Here is a 20,083-nt window from a genome sequence, read left to right as displayed (position 1 = left end):
GCCATATATTGTTAAAGCAATGCTAATAAACACTTCATTACAGAATTTGATCTAAAAAGAAGGTCTACAGATCTCTAGAATGGTAAAAACAGAAAATGATGAGGCAGATAATAAATTATACCAGCATGACTCCTACGTAATTTCATATAGGTATGAAATTACGCCATAGCCATTACATACAGTTACACCATTGTCTCTTTCAGCAGAGAAGTAATAGCATCAACTCAAGCTAGAAAACAGGGAGAACAGTGAGGCCCTTTTCAAGCTACATTAGTAGTCTGTCATATTTAGAGAAGAATGATTGGAAATGAGTACATCAGAGCTCCTCATGCTAGCCAAATATCTAAAAGTAAAGCTTTGTTCTTTATACTTTACTGAGACATAGTGCAGAGTTGTGCCTGTTTATATTTAAGACTGCTTCCAGTTTTCTAGGATCTGAAGCACACACTTTCATTTCTTAGGAAACGACACTAGTTAATATACCAGTAGAAATCAGAACTGACTTTGGTAATCAACTCAGAAGTTGTAGAGATTGCTCTTGGTACAAGTGCTTTTGAAGTATAAGGGCCCTTAAATTTCCTACTCTCCTTGCCAAATAACTGACATCAGAATTCAGTCCTTCAGAAAATATATAGCATAACAGAATACACTCTAGAATAACATTCAACACAAAACAATGAGTAAATGGTAGTCTGATACCACTACCAGAATGTGCTCTGAATGTATTTTGCTAAATTTGATACAGAACTCTGTCAGCGGAGATGGACACTGCCTCGTGCAGAGTCCTAATTTAAGCATTTTGGGTTGGTCCTTGGCTCAGGCAGCGATTGCTTAAATTAAATCAATAAAAATCAGCGTTCAGAAACTTACACAAGTCAAAAAGCCCTCGGCCCACAGGACTTCCAGCTACAGCTCCCTCCCTTGTACTCCAGGAGATTCTAAGTTTTTTAGAGGCAGTCTGGCAGGGAGTTGTTGGCATTGAAGTTCCAAGCTCTTTCAACCCATCTCTTCCTGTCTCTCTTTACACTTGTGCCTGCCTTCATTCCCTGCAGCAGCTGGGCAGGGGGGTGTCTGTCCATAACTGACACTTCTCGCAGTTGTGGGGGGGCGAGGGAAGGCTGGTTTTGCTGTTTGCAGGCATAAAGGGTTCTTAACCCCTTCCTGCTGAGTTTGTAGACCCCATCACAAAGCCAAAGAGTGCTCCTCTATCAGAGGTTCTCATAGTACTAACTAGTGTTTTCTTAACTACTGCTTTTGCTTAGTCTTCATCGTCAGTGGTTTTGTGCTAGTTATTAAAGAACTGGGGTACAATTCTGCCACTCGTATTCACAAAGCATAGAGGGAATCTTTACTCCACAAGCAGTCCCAGTAAAACCAATGGGACTACTCACAGAGTATAAAATGGGAGAATCAGGACATTAGTTCACAGCAGATTATCTAAATGATATTCTTATTCAAAAAATCTTACCATTAGAGTATCTTCATTCTGGAGTAGGAGACTGTGATGGGGCTTACTCCCATCACCTGTTAGACAAGGAGTTAAGAGACAATTAGTGCAGCTGTGATTGATTGATTCCTGATCAGAGGGGGTGGAGCTAGATAAGGATCATTAGGCACCTGGGCCTTATAGGGAACCTGAAAGAACTCAGTAGGAGAGAGACTGAAGAGAAGGTGGGACTCTCCTGCGGACAGAAACTCACAGAGAGCAAGCCAGGCTCCTGTAGGGAGGGAGCACTGAAATAGGATTAGTGAACGTACTTCAGTGAAGCCCAAGAGGGGAGGAGAGTGTTTAGTTCAGCACATAGACACCAACTCCATGGGTACTCTGGGCTGAAGCACCCATGGGGAAAAAATAGTGGGTGCTCAGCACCACCACTCTCAGCTGTTCAGCAGGGCCCTGCCCAAACAGCTGATTGGTGGGGCCACCAATCAGCTGTTTGGTGGCTGTGGGAGGGGCTTGGGGGAGGGTGGAGAGCAGTGGGTGGCAGGTGGGTGGGGCCTGGGGGAGGAAAGAGGCAGATCAAGGATGGGGCCTCAGGGGAGGGGGTGGAGGGGTGATGGAGCACCCCTGGGGAAAAATAAAAGTCAGTGCCTATGGTTCAGCAGAGGAAGCAAAAGTTGGGGGGCCCTAGGGAGAACCCAGAGGTCCGAGAACCAAAGGGAGGCTGTGTAAAGCATAGCTGTAGTTCAGCACCACAAAGAGGCTTAGAGGTAGTAAGTGACCCAGGGAAACAGGAGCATGTCTGAAGAAACAGACCGAGCTGCTTAATAGAGGGTCCCTGGCTCAGAATACAGAGTTGAGGAAGGGTATGGGTTCCCCCACCAGCCCCTGAGGAAGAGGCATCCAAGCCCAACGGAAGGAATCTTGAGCCTAAGGTGGGGTTGAAGACTGATCTGAAAGGACAGGCTCAGGAATAGCCCAAATGGTGGGGGTTTGGAGGGAAGGCTTTTTGTGATGGGATGTTTATGAACTTTCTCTTCAACCTCCTTGTTACCCCAGAAGAGGACCAAACTGTATATGACTTGGAAGCAAATCCAAGCCATGAAAGACCCGGTGAGAGGCAGATGGCCTGCAGGAGGTACCGAAGACAAGGACATCTTGTAGCATCGCACCCTGACATAAAGAGGTGCAATGGGTGGTGAATACATTACATTTCACAGTCAAAGAGTAAAGCAGATGAATCAAGATCAGCTATGAAGGCCAAACTTTCCAGTAACAAAAGTGTCAACAAGACATTTTGTGTGTCCTTAGTGAGAAAGCTGGGTTTGTTTTTAATTTTGGCATTGATGCCTATGTGATTAAGAGTGAACAGAAGTCTCTAATGGACAAAAAGTACAAAAAAAATCTATAACTGCAGATGTTCTCTCTGAGTGTAAGAAAAAAAATATCCTACCCTATGTTTGGTTGTCACATTCCTAAAACAATGGTACTTTGCTAAAAACCAGAAGGATGAACAGCTCCCTGTGAAGATTACTTCTCTGAACTGGCCAGCAAAAAGCATTCAATAGCAACTTCCCCAACACTTTCCTAGTTTCCTAGAAACTAAATATGTTAGCACCTTTAGAAAATTCTACCTCTACCTGCCCGGGCAGCAAGAATTGTTTGTGATCTTGAGATTGAGCCATCTCACCAACTCACAGAACCTTTTTTTTTTTTGTATTAGTTGTCAGCATTAAATATATTCATAAGCAGGAGACTATGAATAGGAGACAATGCTTGGATTACCTTTCATATTTTTCTACTTTAAGGGGAAATTATACTTATGTTGAAACCAGATGGACACTGTCTCTCATAGTGCTGGGGCAGTCTCTCTGTTTTCATGAGACCATGTCTGAATGAGCATTATAGAAACTATATTATCTTTCTTTTATGATAAATTATTTAGAATTTGTTACCTGGTTCTAGCAGGTTATGGGGTCTACTTGAACCCTGATTCCAAAGCACCTGTGGAAGTTCAATGTTCCTAACTACATGATGGAACCAAAATAAATGTGTCTTAAAAGTATTTGCAAGTGCAGCACTTAATAAAGGGCATAACGTTTCCAGTTTATACCTTTTAGGATAATCTATGCTAACCGAATCCATTAGAGCTACATAGGAACAGCATTCCAAGAGGAGCTGTGGAGGCAAAAAACCTAACTGGCTTCAAGGCTGAGCTTGATAAGTTTATGGAGGGGATGGTATGATGAGACTGCCTACAATGGCATGTAGCCGATATGTGACTACTAGCAGCAAATATCACCAATGGCCAGTGATAGGACACCAGATGGGGAGGGCTCCAAGTTACTACAGAGAACTCTTTTCCAGATGTCTGGCTGGTGGGTCTTGCCCACGAGGTCTGGGTCTGACTGACTGTCATATTTGGGGTCGGGAAGGAATTTTCCCCCTGGTCAGACTGGCAGAGACCCTGGGGGTTTTCACCTGCCTCTGCCGTATGGGATACGGGTCACTTTCAGGTTAACACTAGTGTAAATGGTAGATTCTCTGTAACTTTAAGTCTTAAAATCATTATTTGAGGACTTCAGTAACTCAGCTAGAGGTTATGGGTTTATTACAGGAGTAGGTGGTTGAGGTTTGGTGGCATGTAACATGCAGGAGGTCAGAGTAGGTGATCAAGATGGTCCCTTCTTGCCTTAAAGTCTATGAAATAACAGGAATTGTAAGACAAAGTGCAAACTGCAGAGTAATCCATAGTCACAGTAGTCTGCTTGTAGCTTTTGCTTTTAGCTGATGATTTCACCACTTCTTTTAAATGTGAGGGATTACAGAATGTACACACCGTCTTTGGCTGTCTGAAAATTTCCAACCTCCTACAGTAATCAGGTGGAGAGATTATTTTGCTACTCTGTATGTCTCAGCAGAGCCACTCATAATATAGGATGACAGAAAAAAGAGTGCTGAGCCAGAGCCATCAATCCTGCGAAAGGAAGTGGTGTGTGCTATTATGAAAATGAAGACTGGGAAATCACCAGGGGTAGATAACATGCCTGCAGAATTGTTAAAAGGGATCGGTAATCACAATACTGAAATTATGTGGAAAAATTGTAGTGATATATGGATGACTAAAAATTGGCTGGAGAACTGGACAAAGGAAATTTTTCTGCCTTTCTCAAAGAAGGCAGACATGACAGTTGTAGTAACTATCATAACATCACACTGGTATTGTATGCGAGCAAAGTTCTTCTCTGCATAATTCAGAATAGCATGAAACAAAGGATAGAAGCAGAACTACCACCACAACAGTCTGTTTTCAAGGCACATGTGACCAAATGGCGAATATTAGTCACATCACTGGAAAAATGCAGAGAGTACAATCACCCACTGATCACATGCTTCACTGACTACTCAAAAGCGTTTGATTCTGTCTGACATGGCCATCTTTGTAGGATATTGGCAGATATGGGGAGTCTAAAGCATTCCAAATTGGCGGATATAGGGAGTCCAAAGCATGAACTCATTGCAAGTCTCTTCCACCAACATCAGCCATGGTGCGAACAGTGGGCATTCTATGAGACAAGAGTGTATTTTGTTGCAAGCCTCTAACACATACACCGAATTTATGATGAAACAAGGCTTGGAAGGTTTTGACAAAATAGAATGAACTTGGATTTCCATTAGTGGACATCTAACTGACCTCACAAATGCTGATGATATTACACTCTTTGTAACAACTATGATGCAAATGTTGGAGTCTGTAAAAAACAGTTAGTGAGGAATATGGACTATTCCTGAATGTGATGAAAACAAAATGCACATACGTTGACTCAGCTAACAAAAATAGGATGCAAGCAGAAATCATAATTAACAGACAAGCTAGAGAGGCAGCAGATTAATTTAATTATCTGGGATCACATATAGCCAATCAATGAAGCTGTTTCAAAAAATCAAAAAAGACAAGGGATGGCTTGCTCAGGAATTGCCTCCCTTAAGAAAGTGTGGAAAAACCATTCTGTCTCAAAAGGGGCAACTGGTGAAAAGACTAATTTTTTTCCCATACAGATTTATGGATGTGAATAAAGTTAATGCTGCTGACAAGAAGAAAATTGAAGCTTTTGTAATGTGCTGCTGGCAAAGACTCTTGCATATTTCATGGACAGAAAAAAAGATGAATGTCTATGTTAGAAAAAAAAATATCGAAGAGAAGCAGACCCTGATGTCAAAAACCAATAGAAGCAAACTTACGTACTTTGGTCACTTTAGGCATAGGAAATAACCTTGAGAAAGTTATTATGGAAAGAATGGTGGAGGGTCATCGTAGTAAGGAATGATCAGTGAGGAGATGAATGGATGGTGCAGCAAATCACTGGAAGGTCAGATGCTGAGTGCTTGAAGATAGCGATGGATCATGAAGGCTTCTGAAAATTCTGCTGATATAATTGTTATGCAGACATGAATAAATAGATTTATTTACAATAATCTACTCCCTTTAGTTGTATAAAGATGATTACCAAGGATGTTGGCAGCAAAACCAGGAGTCATACTAACCCCTCCCACCCATTCTACAGATAAGTGGAGACCTTTTTCTTTTCATCAAATGAAAATGAGATGGGACCTCCACCAGTCTGAAAGTTGAGTCCAGTTAACATGTGACCTCAATTGCCTACCAAATTTGTGAGTGCATCTGGTTTGTACATGCAAAACCCATATTTGCCCTCACAAAACCTACCTTCTGATTATCACACTGGGTAATTGCACATAATGTCGAATTACCCAATTTGCTAACAAACGGGCTTGCAAAATTTGCATGAATAGATAAGGTGGCCCACTAAAAATGTGTCCCTTAGGTACCCAATGAAACCACATTATGTTACTGCAAACAGGGAGGAAGAAAATTATTGGAGATGGAGTCCCACAATCCATGATGGAGATAGCCGAGAAAATGAATTGATCTCCAGAGTAGCAAACTATGGAAACAGAATGTATATGATGATCTATGCTTAGCTCTGTGGGTAGGTACTGAAATCCCCATTAAGCTGTTTTCTTTGACAGTCAATGGGTGAGATCAAATTCTGATGTTATGGCATGCCACATTTTTATTTAAGGACTCAAGCTGGTATGTGAGTCATTTTTCAAAGGCAATCTTTATTGTATCCATATAGAAGCATCTTTCTTTTGTTGTTGTTAACAGAGTCTAGATCAAAATATGCCATTTTACATCAACTATTTTTAACATATACTTAACATCATATTTTATTTCGTCTAATTGCAATATGAATGCTTTCTAATAAGGTTACCTCAGCAAGCTTACAATGAAGACTGCACCACTGCTAATGTTTTACTTAGCTGTAACATAGCAGTTCATTTGCTTCACAAAATGATTTCAAAGTGAAATATTTTCATACCTCCCTCTACATCAGCATTTTTGCAGGCTGCAGGCTCTACTCAGCTACTGCATCTGCCGTGAATCATATCTAATGATCATTTTAATGAAAGAAGAAATACTGTGCATGTAAGGTACATACATATTTTCTTTTCCAATAACATCAATAACGCTTTTTTCAAGAACACTAACTTTCATGCAGGAGTGGTCACTTTAGCCTCAGTGGTATTAAACCTTTGAGTCTAGATTAGACTTGGTTTCACAAAGAACTTAAACAAACAAAGAAAAATTCCACTCTAGAAAGCTCATGGATTTCAGCATCATTCAAATTAAAATACAGAATATATTAGTCCAATTCTATTAACATCTCACCTGCACTACCAAACTAAATCAGAAATGAAGATGCTAAAGAAGAAAAATAGCACTGATTCACTGCCCTTTGGAAAAAATTATGCTATTAATGAGTAATTCTTGGTTTTGAGGATTTCGACCATATCATCACAAAACTAACCAATTAGTAGGTTAGCTCACACATATAATAATGTCAGACACATAATCTTTTTTTATTTGAATAAACAATTAAACGTGATGACTTTTGTGCTGGTAGATACTGATTGAATGGATCTTTGCCTCTTACCATCCACGCAGGCTGGCCTTGCTCTTGTTGTACCGGCAATCTGTCCTTTTTTACATGCACAGCGAGCTGTTTGTCGGGCTATAGTCCTTCGGGGCTGACTGCTATCTCTGTCCAAAGTAACAATCTCACATGTACCTGCAGCCAGTTGACCTGGAAAAAGAACCAGCAACAGGTACCAGAGTCACTGAATGCACTACAGGCAATCTATTACAGCTGAATAGAGTCATGGCCCAATGTCACGGCAGACACTCCACAACAAATGGGAAGCCAGCTGACGGATATAATAAAACTGAGATGCCATACAATTTTTCTTTGTGGTGGACATGTGAAAACCTTGCAAACTGGTTCTGTCAGAAAATGGTTATTGTTCTATAAAAGCAGGAAAGGTAGGGTCAAACAGATTACTTTTATGTTAGTTGGTGTAAAGCAACAATCCATTTTTGCAGCAATGAAATTAAATGTGGCACTGTCTATACGTGCGGAAAACAAATGTTTGAAAATACCGAAGGGAAATTTCAGAAAATATCTGCAAACAGTGCCCTTTCCATGAATGTAAATCTTAATTACAGGATTTTTTAATTTGAAAATCCAGTTTTATAACAAAGTATTTGAAAGTTTGAGCAGATTTTTCAATCCCTTAATTTAGCTTCCATGCCATCACAATAAAATACAAAAGCACTTACATACATATTTCCTATTAGATATTAGCCTGTGATCCTTTTATACACTAATCATGCCATCAACTTGCAAACCACATCAAGATGACACTATTTAATAGCCAAGCATATATATATGTATAAATTCCCCTGATCTATGTTGTTTTCTCCAAAGATACTAAGAAAGCCCATTCAGTTTGATTCTGGATTTCATACTTGCTTTAGGATAGATAGAGAAAGTAATAGAAAATGTTTTTGGTGGAAGTTGTGCCAAAAGTGAATCTTGAAAGTTTGAAATGTCACATTCCTTTTGAAGATGTTGATAACATGAGACTAGTAAAGGCAAATGTTAACTTTTGCAAGCAAGACAGATATATTATAGATAATACAGTGGTTAATAAGGTAGAAAAACAGACTATCACTTTTCACCGGGCAGGTGTATTATTTATCTCTTCTAGATTTTATGTTACAGTGCAAGATAGCACTTTTATTTGGTCTTGTACTTGCATGCAATCAATTACAACCATTTATGTGAACATGTGCAAAAATGTGCCTGAAATTCATAAGCTAACTACATCTAGTTCTCAGAATACTTGAGATGCAATAAATGCCAATCTAGAGATGACAAACCAGGCTGTGCAATTTCAACAATATTTCTAGTAAATGGTTTCAGGTCTATTGAAAACTTTAATGTTTCTTGTCAGGTGGGTCTTATGATGTAAGGTGCACATTTGAGCAAGCAGTTAAAGACTGTGATATCTGATCTTTTACTACCATAGTTCCATAAAAATAAACCCTCTCATTTCACAAAAAGCTACCTAAAAACAAAGATAAATTCAAATGAAGTAAAGTCTAAATGATTAAAATAATATTGCCATTTTTTCTACATGTAATACAATTCTCACCTAGTAGATTCTCGCCCTTAATGTTTCTCAGCTTATGTTTCATGACCACTCCCCCTGGGAAACGTGAATAAGATTTTTGAAATTGTCAGAGGAGCAAAATATTGATGGGTCTCATCCAGCCACTGGGACTGATTCACCAATGAGTTGATCTAATTTTATGTTGGTGAAACTCCATGATATCAGTGAATTATACCAGGGTAAAACTGAAATAACACAATGATGAATCAGGAGCACAGCATTCTACAGACTACACATATTTACATATCTATATTAATCTATCTAAAGGTTTTCCAAAGCACCCATCACCGTGTTATCTAGTGCCTACTAGTTAAACTAGATTTGCACAGTGAGATTTTTAGAGAACTTCATGAACCTTCTTCTCTTCTGCCTTCCCTGGTTAAGATGTGTTTATCTTAAGCAGGGACTATTGATTTTTTATTTTGTTTGCTTTTTCTCTCTTCCTCCTCTTTTCCATTAATCTGGTTATGGTGGGGAAGCTTTTCAAAAGCGGACGACTTTGCAGCTTGCCCAGCCTCTGTATTTGTCTGACCTCCCTTGGAAAATTATTCCAAAGTTGACACCCCTTAAATTGAAGGAGTAAGTAAGAAAGAAAGAAAGAGATTTTCCACATCTCTCATACAACTTGTCCTGCGCTTTGAGAGCTGCATTGTCCCAAAGGAATGTAAATACATTACTAAGTCATGTGGAGATGCAGTCATTGAAGTGGCTAGATCAGGGGTGGGCAAACTACGTCCTGCGGGCCAGATCCGGCCCCTCAGGGCTTTGGATCTGGCATGCGGGATTGCGCCCAGTGGTGCTGTGGGCCCCGCGCCGCTCTCAGAAGCGGCCGGCACCATGTCCCTAGGGACCCCGGGCATGGGGACAGAGGGCTCCGTGTGTTGCCCTTGCTTACAGGCACTGCCCCCCGCAGCTCCCATTGGCCAGGAACGAGGAACCGCAGCCAATGGGAGCTTCATGGGAGGTACCTGGAGGCGCGGCAAGGGCAGCGAACGCGGAGCCCTCCGCCCCCCTCCCCCAGTGGCCGCAGCACTTCCTGGAGTGGTGCAGGGCCTGGAACAGGGCAGGCATGCAGAGAGCCTGCCCTGGCCTCGGTGTGGGCTGGTGCCACCCTGGAGCCGCTTTAGGTAAGCGGTGTGGGCCGGAGCCCGAATCCCTCCTGCACGCCTCCTGCACGCCAATCCCCTGCCCTGAGCCCCCTGCCGCACCCCTCCTGCACCCCAACCCCCTGCCCTGAGCTCCCTGCTGCACCCTGCAATCCTGTGCACCCCAACCCCCTGCCCTGAGCCCCCTCCTGCACACCGTACCCCTCCTGCACCCCAAACCCCTGCCCTGAGCCCCCTCATACACCTTGCACCCTTCCTCTGCCCCAATCACTTGCCCTGAGCCCCTTCCTGCACTATATGAATCACTGTGGCAAAAACCTCATACGGAAGGAAAGGGACAAGTTTCCTAGCAAGGTGCAGATGGCTACCTGGTTTTCTAGACTAAGCACAGAGTATGATACATGGGGGTAGTTGCCTTCAATAAGCCAGCTTATTCAGTGATCAGTTCTCCCTTTGGACCCATTTCTGAGCTAGAAATACATAGATATCAAAATCCCAAACTAATAAAAATCTAAAAAAAATGGCAGTACTTCTGTAATTAGTATTTTTAATTTTGGGCCACAGAAATCATAAATACCCACAACTTTCTTTAGTCAATGGGAATTGTGGGCACTCAACACCTTTTTTTTTAAAGAGAGAAAAATAATGTTTATTGTTCAATTCCGCAACTGTTCCGTGTGTGAGAATCCTATTGAGGTCATTGACAGTTCTGTGAATACATGCATACAAGCTGCATAGCAGGGAGGAAAAACGAGGCCCCAGGTGAAATGATCAAATCCTAAAATGTGTCTTAAAATAGAGTCTATATTCTTGAAAAAATAAAATCAAATGCCTGTTTGCTAATGAAACAAAGATTTCTTCCCAGGTTATTTTTAGGCATACTGGTTTGCAATCTCATCATCACCTCCAAAGAGCCTTGAAATTTAAACTGCATGTCATACGAGAAAGAGACCACTTTTGTAAGATGTTTGATGTCCTTCTTACCACATCCCCAACATGCAGTACAGTAATTGCTCAAGAAGGAGGGTCTGCATGATGATCTATTTAATGTTAGTTCTCGGTAGGAAATAACATTTCTGTTCTCTACCACAGAATAAAATAATCCATTTAAAAGAAAGTCTGCTGTGATTATAACAAATGTGATATAGTTATGAATTTCTCTCTTACACACACTGAAAAGCAGAAGACTTCTTTTTTCCCTAAAATAGAAATTCAGATGGAGACAATACCTTCTCCATCTTCTAATATGATACAAACAGAACCTGATCTAAAGGGATGGTTTTACTAAGGGTTTTAGCTTCCATATTCATCCAGGAACTTTAATTCTGAATTGAACATGCAGGCTTATATTGTAGTTTCACTGAATAATTTTCCATGCACCACCAATTTGATGCCTAGCAACACAAGCTCTTTTTAGTTCAAAATGCATAAAGGTAGATGTTATTAAAAATCTCGGCTAGATTCAGGCTCTGTTTGTGATTGAACACAATGCCAGCAGTTGTTTCAAATCAGATCATCATAATAAATTCTGCAGTTTGTTATTGAAATACTGAAGTCTTCTTGACGGGCCAAATCCTGAGTGATACTGAGCCCCCACTGAAATAAGTGGGAGTTCTAAGTGGCTTAGCCTTTCTCAAGATTTGCAACAGATATTAACCCGTAAGTGTCCAATGAGTTTATACATACACCTCTACCCCGATAGAACGCGACCCGATAGAACACGAATTCAGATATAACGTGGTAAAGCAGTGCTCCGGGGGGAAGAGGGGGGGCTGCACACTCCGGTGGCTCAAAGCAAGTTTGATATAACGCGGTTTCACCTATAATGCGGTAAGATTTTTTGGCTCCTGAGGACAGCCTTATATCGGGGTAGAGGTGTATTTTGCTTAGAAGAAAAATGACAATGTTTTAGGCAAAGCTTGAAAATATTAATTCCATATTTGCTTCTTCCAATGAAATATTCCAGAATAATATGTCTTTCCTTGACAATGACTTGAACAGTATGATTGCATTTAAAATGTCTACTTTGGGACATAGCTCTTTAAGCTTTTATTTTAAAATACAGTTGAAAACAATAGCACTAGGCAATTGGAGGGAATTAATTTAACCTAGAGTAACAAATTCTATTCTCAGCATTACAACAGTGTAAATTCAGTGTAACTCCAAATTTACACTGGTGCAATTGAGAAGTCAGTGAAACAACTTTATAATTACTGTCACAGAGCAGAATTTGGTTCATACTCTATAACTGAATCTAGGAAAAGGACATTCACTGAAACAGAATTATTTCAAGATAGCTTTCAACTGAGAGTACAATTTCAAACCTAATTTATGCTACAAATGCATTCCAATTTCTCAAGAAACATACACATTAAAATGAACTAAATCCCTTTTCCATCACTAAAATAAAAAAAGCATTTGTCTCAAAGATGTTCAATCCATCATTGAGGATCATCTAGAATCCAAATCTTTTATTAAAACATATAAATGCTGTGGTTGTTTAGGTAAAGCAGTGCAAACTGGGATTCTTCAGGCATACTACTCTAGGACAGCAACTCTCTTTAAATGTCCTTAACTGTTTCCTACTGGGTATGACTGTGCTGATGATCAAAGAACCTAAGGATTAATCTGTCACTGTTACTGAAATAAAAAGGAATTACTTTGGATAATTCCTTCATTACAAATTTATCCTGCAGAGGTGCCATGAGCTAAAAAGCATTGGTTGCCTGTGACTCAGTTTGGGGGAATTTGTGGACTCTTGCAGGATCTTCTGTATGATCTTTGTTGAGTTACATATACAGGGCCAAATTCTGCTCTGATTTACATCAGTGTAAAACTGGAGTAACTCCAACGCCAACAAAATTATTCTGGATTTACACTAGTGTAAAAGAGCATAATTTGGCCCATATTTTGCAGTGCCTACATTAAGAAGTTTTTCAGCTAAAAGCCTTCTATGATTCATAAGTAAATATTATGAATTAACAAGTGAAAAATCTGATGAAGGTCTGCTCTTTTGAAGAGTCTGACTGAAATATTTTCAGAGTAATGCAGCCATGAAACAGTACAGTATGTTCCTAAAGTAACAACTAATCTTGTTGTCATTTTCAGACTACTACTTCTTAACCACTTCACACATATAAGCAGTATGGATGCTAGGTGGATAGGAAAAAAAAGTCATCCTTTTCATTCTGAAATAAGCAATCAATTTTAATTAAACGAATGATCCTCCACAGCTGGGTAATTGTATAGGCAAAAAAAAAAAAAAAAAGTCTATAGGCCTTCAAGATTCATTCAATACATTAGTTTATCCTTTTGTGGAATTATTTTTAAAGTAAGTGTAATATTATGCTAACACTGAACATGGTGTTGCCAGTTTACATTATTTGGTTAGTGCCACAGCTTTGAAACTCAACTCTATTTGTTTTTGTATAAATATATATCATACTGTCCTCTGTTCACTGCATTCAAAAACACAATTAAAAGGAAAATAAATGCAGATAGTGTCTCCACCAAAAACTTCAGGTCAAAAGACCTGATTCTGCAGCCATTCCACAGCCTGAACTTTTGCTGATTCCAAAAATGAGCTCACAGCCAGGAGAGGCTCAAAAATCAAGACATTAATGCATAAAAAGGAATGTAGAAACATTACATACATTATGATGTTTACCATTTTCAATTTGCTTCCTGTTCAGTACATTATTTCCAAAAGTGATTCACAATGGTGAACAAATGCAGGGCATAGCAGTGTTAATTCTCAGACACCTGCACAGTCACATGTCCAAATTAACACATTTGGCAGTACATTATATTCTCTGTGAAGGGAAAAGTAAGTTTGGAATACTGTATTGAGGAAGAAACTTGTTCACCACCGTGGCAGAGGGCAGAGGCATAATAACTGTCCATGTGATAAAGCCATCAGAGTACACAGGATAAGTGGTTCTGATTGGTGGTATGTTGCCATGAGTCAGATTCATCTGAGTGATGCATATCCAAAAGTAGTGCAACTATTTATGTTTGTAAGGAACATGTAACTAGGTCTCCCACACCAGCATTTCCTGATGAGTGGACTAGGATAGAACAAGTATTGGCAAAACCCTGTACTCCCCATTACTATCAGGCAAATTATAGCTGCTTCTTTTGTGAGTCTACTCAGGGGGCAAAGGGCTTCTCTCTGCAGAGCACCCACAGAAGGCCAGATATGATTTGTCCTACCTGCCCTCACATAATCTTATGAATATTAAGGAAAACTAAGGGAAACTTAGTCTGCAGAATAATGTGCAGTTTCTTTAAATTTCCCTCAGTGATGATTCCTCAAGTAATTGTTCTTTTTAAGTTCCCTTAATTCTGTTTAGATAGTGAGTCTAAAACATCCCTCTAAATGTGGAAGTCATGTAACCAGTGCTGTCAGCAATAAACACAAGGGATAAGGAATACCTGGTTTCTTTTCTTTACAGAAATACTGCATCCATGCAAAACACTATGGATTCCAAATATCTGCACAAAGCTGCTATGAAGAAGAATCTAGAGAGGGGAAGCACAAAATGTTGATGCTAGATTTCAATTAATCGGTTCCCAAGACCTCTATCAGTACCAAAAAGAAAACAAATGCAGGAATGCAGGCTTTAACATATCTATGCTGATATATCAATTGAGGATTTGGTCAACCGTATGTTATCCTTCTAAAAACTATGAGAAACAGCATTAACTATCCCGTTCACCTATCTTTATTACTCTGTACATATTAAAACAAATCCATCTTGTTTACAAAACAAATAGCTACAAGAGAAGAACAAAAGGTGCTTTCATAAAGGTGAGGCTTTTCCTCTGGGGAAACGTTGAGAGCAAGAAGTGTTAGTTTTCCTGAAAATCTAGTAACATTTGTTGAACCCAGCAGCAGCATGTTGTGAAGGAACAAGTCTGCTGTCTTCAGTAGATGTCACTGCAGGGAATATGAAACTGGTTTGAGGGAACATGCACTATCCAAAACAGATATTATAAAACAGCAGAAGTGAAAGTAGATTTTAACCTGTCAGATCCATCCTCCTTTTCACTCTGGAAAGCGACTGCCATTCCAATATTGCAAACAAACTATATGGACACACAACACAGAGACTAAAAGGTCATGTGAAGGCCCTTCGTACTAAGTAAACATTGCAATGTTCTTGGATCTACAACAGTAATGAGATTAAACTGTTCTGATCCAGTAGTGATCACATGGGAAAGGAAAAATTCAATAGGACAGAATTTTTTATTTCATTAAATTTTGTCAGTCTTTCTTTGCATGTAAAGGGCTGAAAAAATAGTAACACTAGATTTCTGATTATCATCAGCGAGGTAGAAAGTTATATCCTACCCAGCAAGAGCTGTGTAATCACTCAGTGTCCATAACACTACTCTGGAAAATGGGGAAATCAGAAGGCTAAACTGTGCAGTTGAAAACAATTGCTGCCTAATAGTGTTCTGTCTTGGTAAGTTATCGTGGTCTAACTAATAGCTAAGAATGCAACAAAAATTCAAATGACCTGATTTTTTTTGTAGCTGTTGCAATAGCAAGAATGTGGTCACACTAAATCATCCACAGTGCTACCCCTAACACATCTAATAAGTAATGTCTTCAAATAAACACATTTATTATGAGGTATAACTAAGGCACTGCTTCCCACCCCATTTCTCCACAAAAACTGGGATTCATTGGGTAGCAAGTGAATTCTAGGAGGTGAAGCCAGAGAAATTGGCTACTCTGTGTGGCATTATTTTCTGCCTGCCCCACTCACTGCATGGAAAGTTTCTGTCTAAATTAATCCTAGTGGCTTCAAGACTTTGTGCTCTGAACCACTCTCAATTAGGGACAGGTTCTGGATAAGCGGGTGACAAGGAAACCCCTGAAAGCACAGCCCCACCAGGGTGTATGTCTACACTGCAGCTGGAAGGTTTGATTTCCGGCTTGGGTAGATGTACACACACTAACTCTGCTCAAGCGAGGGCACTAAGCCAGCTGACTAAGACTCATGGGCTCAGGTTAAGGGGCTGTTAAATTGCAAAGTAAATGTTTGGGCTCCGTTGGCAGCCTGGACACTAGGACCCTGAGAGGGGGAGGGTCCCGAACATCTACACCACAATTAAACAGCCTCATAGCCTGAGCCCCAAGAGCCCAAGCCAGCTGGCGTGGGCCAGCCACAGGTGTCTAATTGCAGCATAGACATACCCCAAAAAGTAGAAGCCTGGCCCCCAAGGCACGGGTTATGGCTCAAGCTAGCTGCCTGAGTATAACCCTGTCCGAGATCCTAGGAACATATTCAGGTGGCTAACTTAAGCCAGTGGTTCTCAACCAGGTGTACATGTACCCCCAGGGGTATGCAGAGGTCTTCCAGGGGGTATATAAACTCATCTAGATATTTGCTTAGTTTTACAACAGGCTACATAAAAAGCACTAGCAAAGTAAGTACAAACTAAAATTTCATACAATGATTTGTTTATACTGCTCTGTATACTATACACTGAAATGTAAGTACAATACTTATATTCCAATTGATTCATTTGATAATTATATGGTAAAAATTAGAAAGTCAGCAATTTTTCAGTAATAGTGTGCTGTGACACTTTTTAGGTCTGATTTTATAAGCAAGTAATTTTTAAGTAAAGTGAAATTTTGAGATATTCAAGACAAATCAGACTCCTGAAAGGGGTACAGTAGTTTGAAAAGGTTGAGAGCCACTGACTTAAGCCACTGCCCATGCCACAGTGACCACTGTGCTATTTTTAGTGTACTAGCTTTGAGCAGAGTTAGCGTGTGTACACCTACCCAAGCTAGGAATTACACCTCCCACTTGCAGTGTAAATGTACCCTTAATAGTACCCCAGCAGCTGGTGAGAACCAGAGGCACTATGGAGGAATGATGCCTTCAAACGGATGGCATGGCCTTCAGCAGATGTTGGCCCTCGTGCCACTTCTGAAAAGAAACAACATACATTGAACCATGTAAAGGAAACTCAATTAGTAGAGATCTAAAGTTTCCTGTTCATAAACAATCAGTACCGCATTGGCTCAAAGGGAAAAAATCATTTAAAATGTAATAAATTTAAAAGGGACCCCTTTTCATTAAGCCATGGAACCCCCAATATGTTTGCATTAACTTGGGGTGATTTTAACTGACTGTTCAAGTGTTGAGTGTTTGAGTGATGGCTTAACTATCTTCCCTTTCAAAGGATTGTGTGCACATGGGGAGATGCTTTACACACAAGAGTCACACAAAGGTGCAAGCATTCTGGCTATATAACTCAGCTATTTTGCTGGCATTCAGAGACTGTTGCTATGTCTGGGCAAGCTTTGCTGCTGCTTTGGTCATTTTTATCCTTCCTGTTCAAAGCAAAAATGTGAAATAGATGCACAGTGAAAATCAAAACAGAGCTCAATCTTTGTTGCCTCATTTCTATTCTGCCATTCAGAGGGTGAGATCCCCAGCTGCACTGGAGCTGTGCTCAGCATCACTCAGAAGGTGACGGGCAAAGGTAACTTTAAGCTACCTTTGTTCTCCTCCTATGCTCAAGGCCACCAGGGCACAGTTTAGTCATTAAAGAAACATAGAGGCTTCTAGATTGCTCTAAGTTGCACGGGCTTGTAAGATCCTCAACAGAGTTCGATAGAATGTACTGCACTCCAGTCATGCCTCCTTCTGCACTGGCATAGCCTCTATACCTGGGGTGTTAGAAGCAGTGGCATACAGCCAACATATCTGTCTCTATGCCAGCCATGGAGGGCAGCCATTAGCGCAGTGCTCTAGCCCCTTAGCACCAAAAAGGGGCTCCAGTGGAGGGCCAGTGTCTAGTCCCAGAAATCCAAATCCCTTTTTGAGCACTCAGGAGGTAGGATAATACAGCTTGGTGCACAAGGGTTTGCAGTAAAAATCTGTGCTCAGCGTCAGTCTGTTTCATTTTTCAGTCTGCACACCAAAGCATTTCTCTTCCGTTCAAAGAGCCCAATCTTTGCATACTCACAACTCCCATTGGCTCTGTCTAACGTTCACTAAACAAGAATGTGTTTCTACATTAAGACTATATACACTCACCCCAGAATTAAAATTAGTCTCAAGTTACTGAAAAACTAAAAGCCTTTTCAGTCTACAGTAGAAGAGATAAATGGCACAAATCCACTCAACCATACAACTGTAAGATAGAAGCAAACGAAAAAAAGTATCACCCATAGATATGAAAGAAGCAGGACTTCAAGTTATCCATTTACGTTAGTGAAAATAATGTTAAGAAGTCATTAATTTCATGACATTATGTTTAAAAGTTTAAATTAACATTTTTATTTTTTAACTATTCCCTGTCTAATGAGGGTCATCTTTAAATGTACTAATCATTTTTGTTACCCAATTAAAACAAACTGTGCTATCAATTTCCTCACAAACACCTAATACATAATACTGTTCAGACCAAGCTCCTTAGTAACAAAGGAACTAAAATGAAGACTCATTCTTTTGCTCTGCTATTTGAAGAAATATGCTTACCAGTACTCATGAATTACCATTGAGAAAGATGCTACCCAGGGCATGAAGTAGTGTGACATCTTGTAAAGAGACTATATATTTAAAACAATAAAAAAAATATGGGTTGTACTGTATGACTCTAAAACCGAAGATACTTCAAAACAAACTTCTCCTATAGAACGTTTAGAAATAAGCAACTTGTGAAGTCCACTTCATACTAGTAATGAAGAATGAATCCGTCACCATATTATTCGAAAACCCCAATTTAAGTCTGATACTATGAATCCTTTAATCGAACCCTATGAAAGATAGCACTATATAAGGCCCTAATCTACCCTATATGGAAAACTCCCATTGACTTCAATGGGAACCCTACAAGCAAAAGATCCACAGGATTTTGTCCTTAGTTGGCAACATTTTGTGTCTCCTATTTTCACCTAACCTATAGCTCTTTCAGATTATGATAGAATATTGGCTGTGATCAAAATTTCAGTATGCTGGGTAAGTGTTTCTGATTAGTGGTACTTTGCTACAAAACCTCCCCATTCACACTCTGAACCAAGCTAAACACATGCATATAGGCCAGCTCTGTCAGCATAGACCCTGTTGGAGAGTCACCAAGGAGGAATGTCTGCCCAGGCTGGAGGTTGTGGCAATAGACACTTTGGACAGGGGCTCATTAGGAGCAAGTACATCCCAAAAAGTAAATGGTGGAAGGCCAGGGAAGCTAGGATATGCCAATTCATCATTTTCTACCAGCAACCTGGTTATGAAGTTTTTAACAAAAGCTATTACCACCACTGGAAACCCTGGGAGGATGATGGCTCTATTACTAGCTGCTCTTCTTTGGGATAAATCTCTGCTGGAGTGCAGAGGAACAGATCAATCTGGTTTCAGTGGTTCTCGACCTAGCTTTCAAGAGTATGAATACAAGACATGTGCACAAGAGAGTACAAAAGATACAGACAAAGAGTTGCAGTGCACAGAGGCAGATGGGAACAAAGACAGCAAGAAAGAGATGTCTGAGTTGGTAGATGCATAACCCATCAAACTCTAAGGTCAGGTACACATGGATATCACACACTCTACATATGTATATCAGATATACATGACCACATTTACCAAAAGTCGACCTGCCTTTTTTATTAAAAAAAACTTAATTCTACCTATAACCATAAAATAGGTTGAATAAAAATTGAGGATAAGCTGATATCAGAGGCAAAAAGCTGAAAATAAATGTTGCAATAAAAAAGGCTTTTCTACAAAAGGCCATACAATCTTTCATCTAACTGCTCTGAATCCAAAATGTATAAGATTTAAACAAAAAGATTTTAATAAGGTAAATTTAATCTGTACTTATAATATACAGCAACCTTTAAATTATCACTTATTATGACACTGAGATAAATTCAATCATTCAAGAGCTTGGGTTGAGTATCTCTGGACAAAAT

The 20,083-nt window shown here is 40.0% G+C and overlaps 1 protein-coding gene across 1 annotated transcript in view; it reads right to left on the bottom strand.

The window, feature by feature from the left end:
- Positions 1–20,083, bottom strand: part of TAFA5 (TAFA chemokine like family member 5) — a 318,595-nt gene that overhangs the window by 154,975 nt on the left and 143,537 nt on the right. Inside the window, exon 2 of the mRNA XM_065400274.1 lies at positions 7,459–7,608. Within this exon, the coding sequence (XP_065256346.1) occupies positions 7,459–7,608 (150 nt within the window). The remainder of the gene's footprint in view (positions 1–7,458; positions 7,609–20,083) is intronic.

Source organism: Emys orbicularis, chromosome 1, assembly GCF_028017835.1.
Source record: "Emys orbicularis isolate rEmyOrb1 chromosome 1, rEmyOrb1.hap1, whole genome shotgun sequence".
In the NCBI taxonomy this organism is placed as follows: Eukaryota; Metazoa; Chordata; order Testudines; family Emydidae; genus Emys; species Emys orbicularis.
Note: the sequence above shows the minus strand (reverse complement) of the source record. Positions and strands in the feature narration are given on the sequence as shown.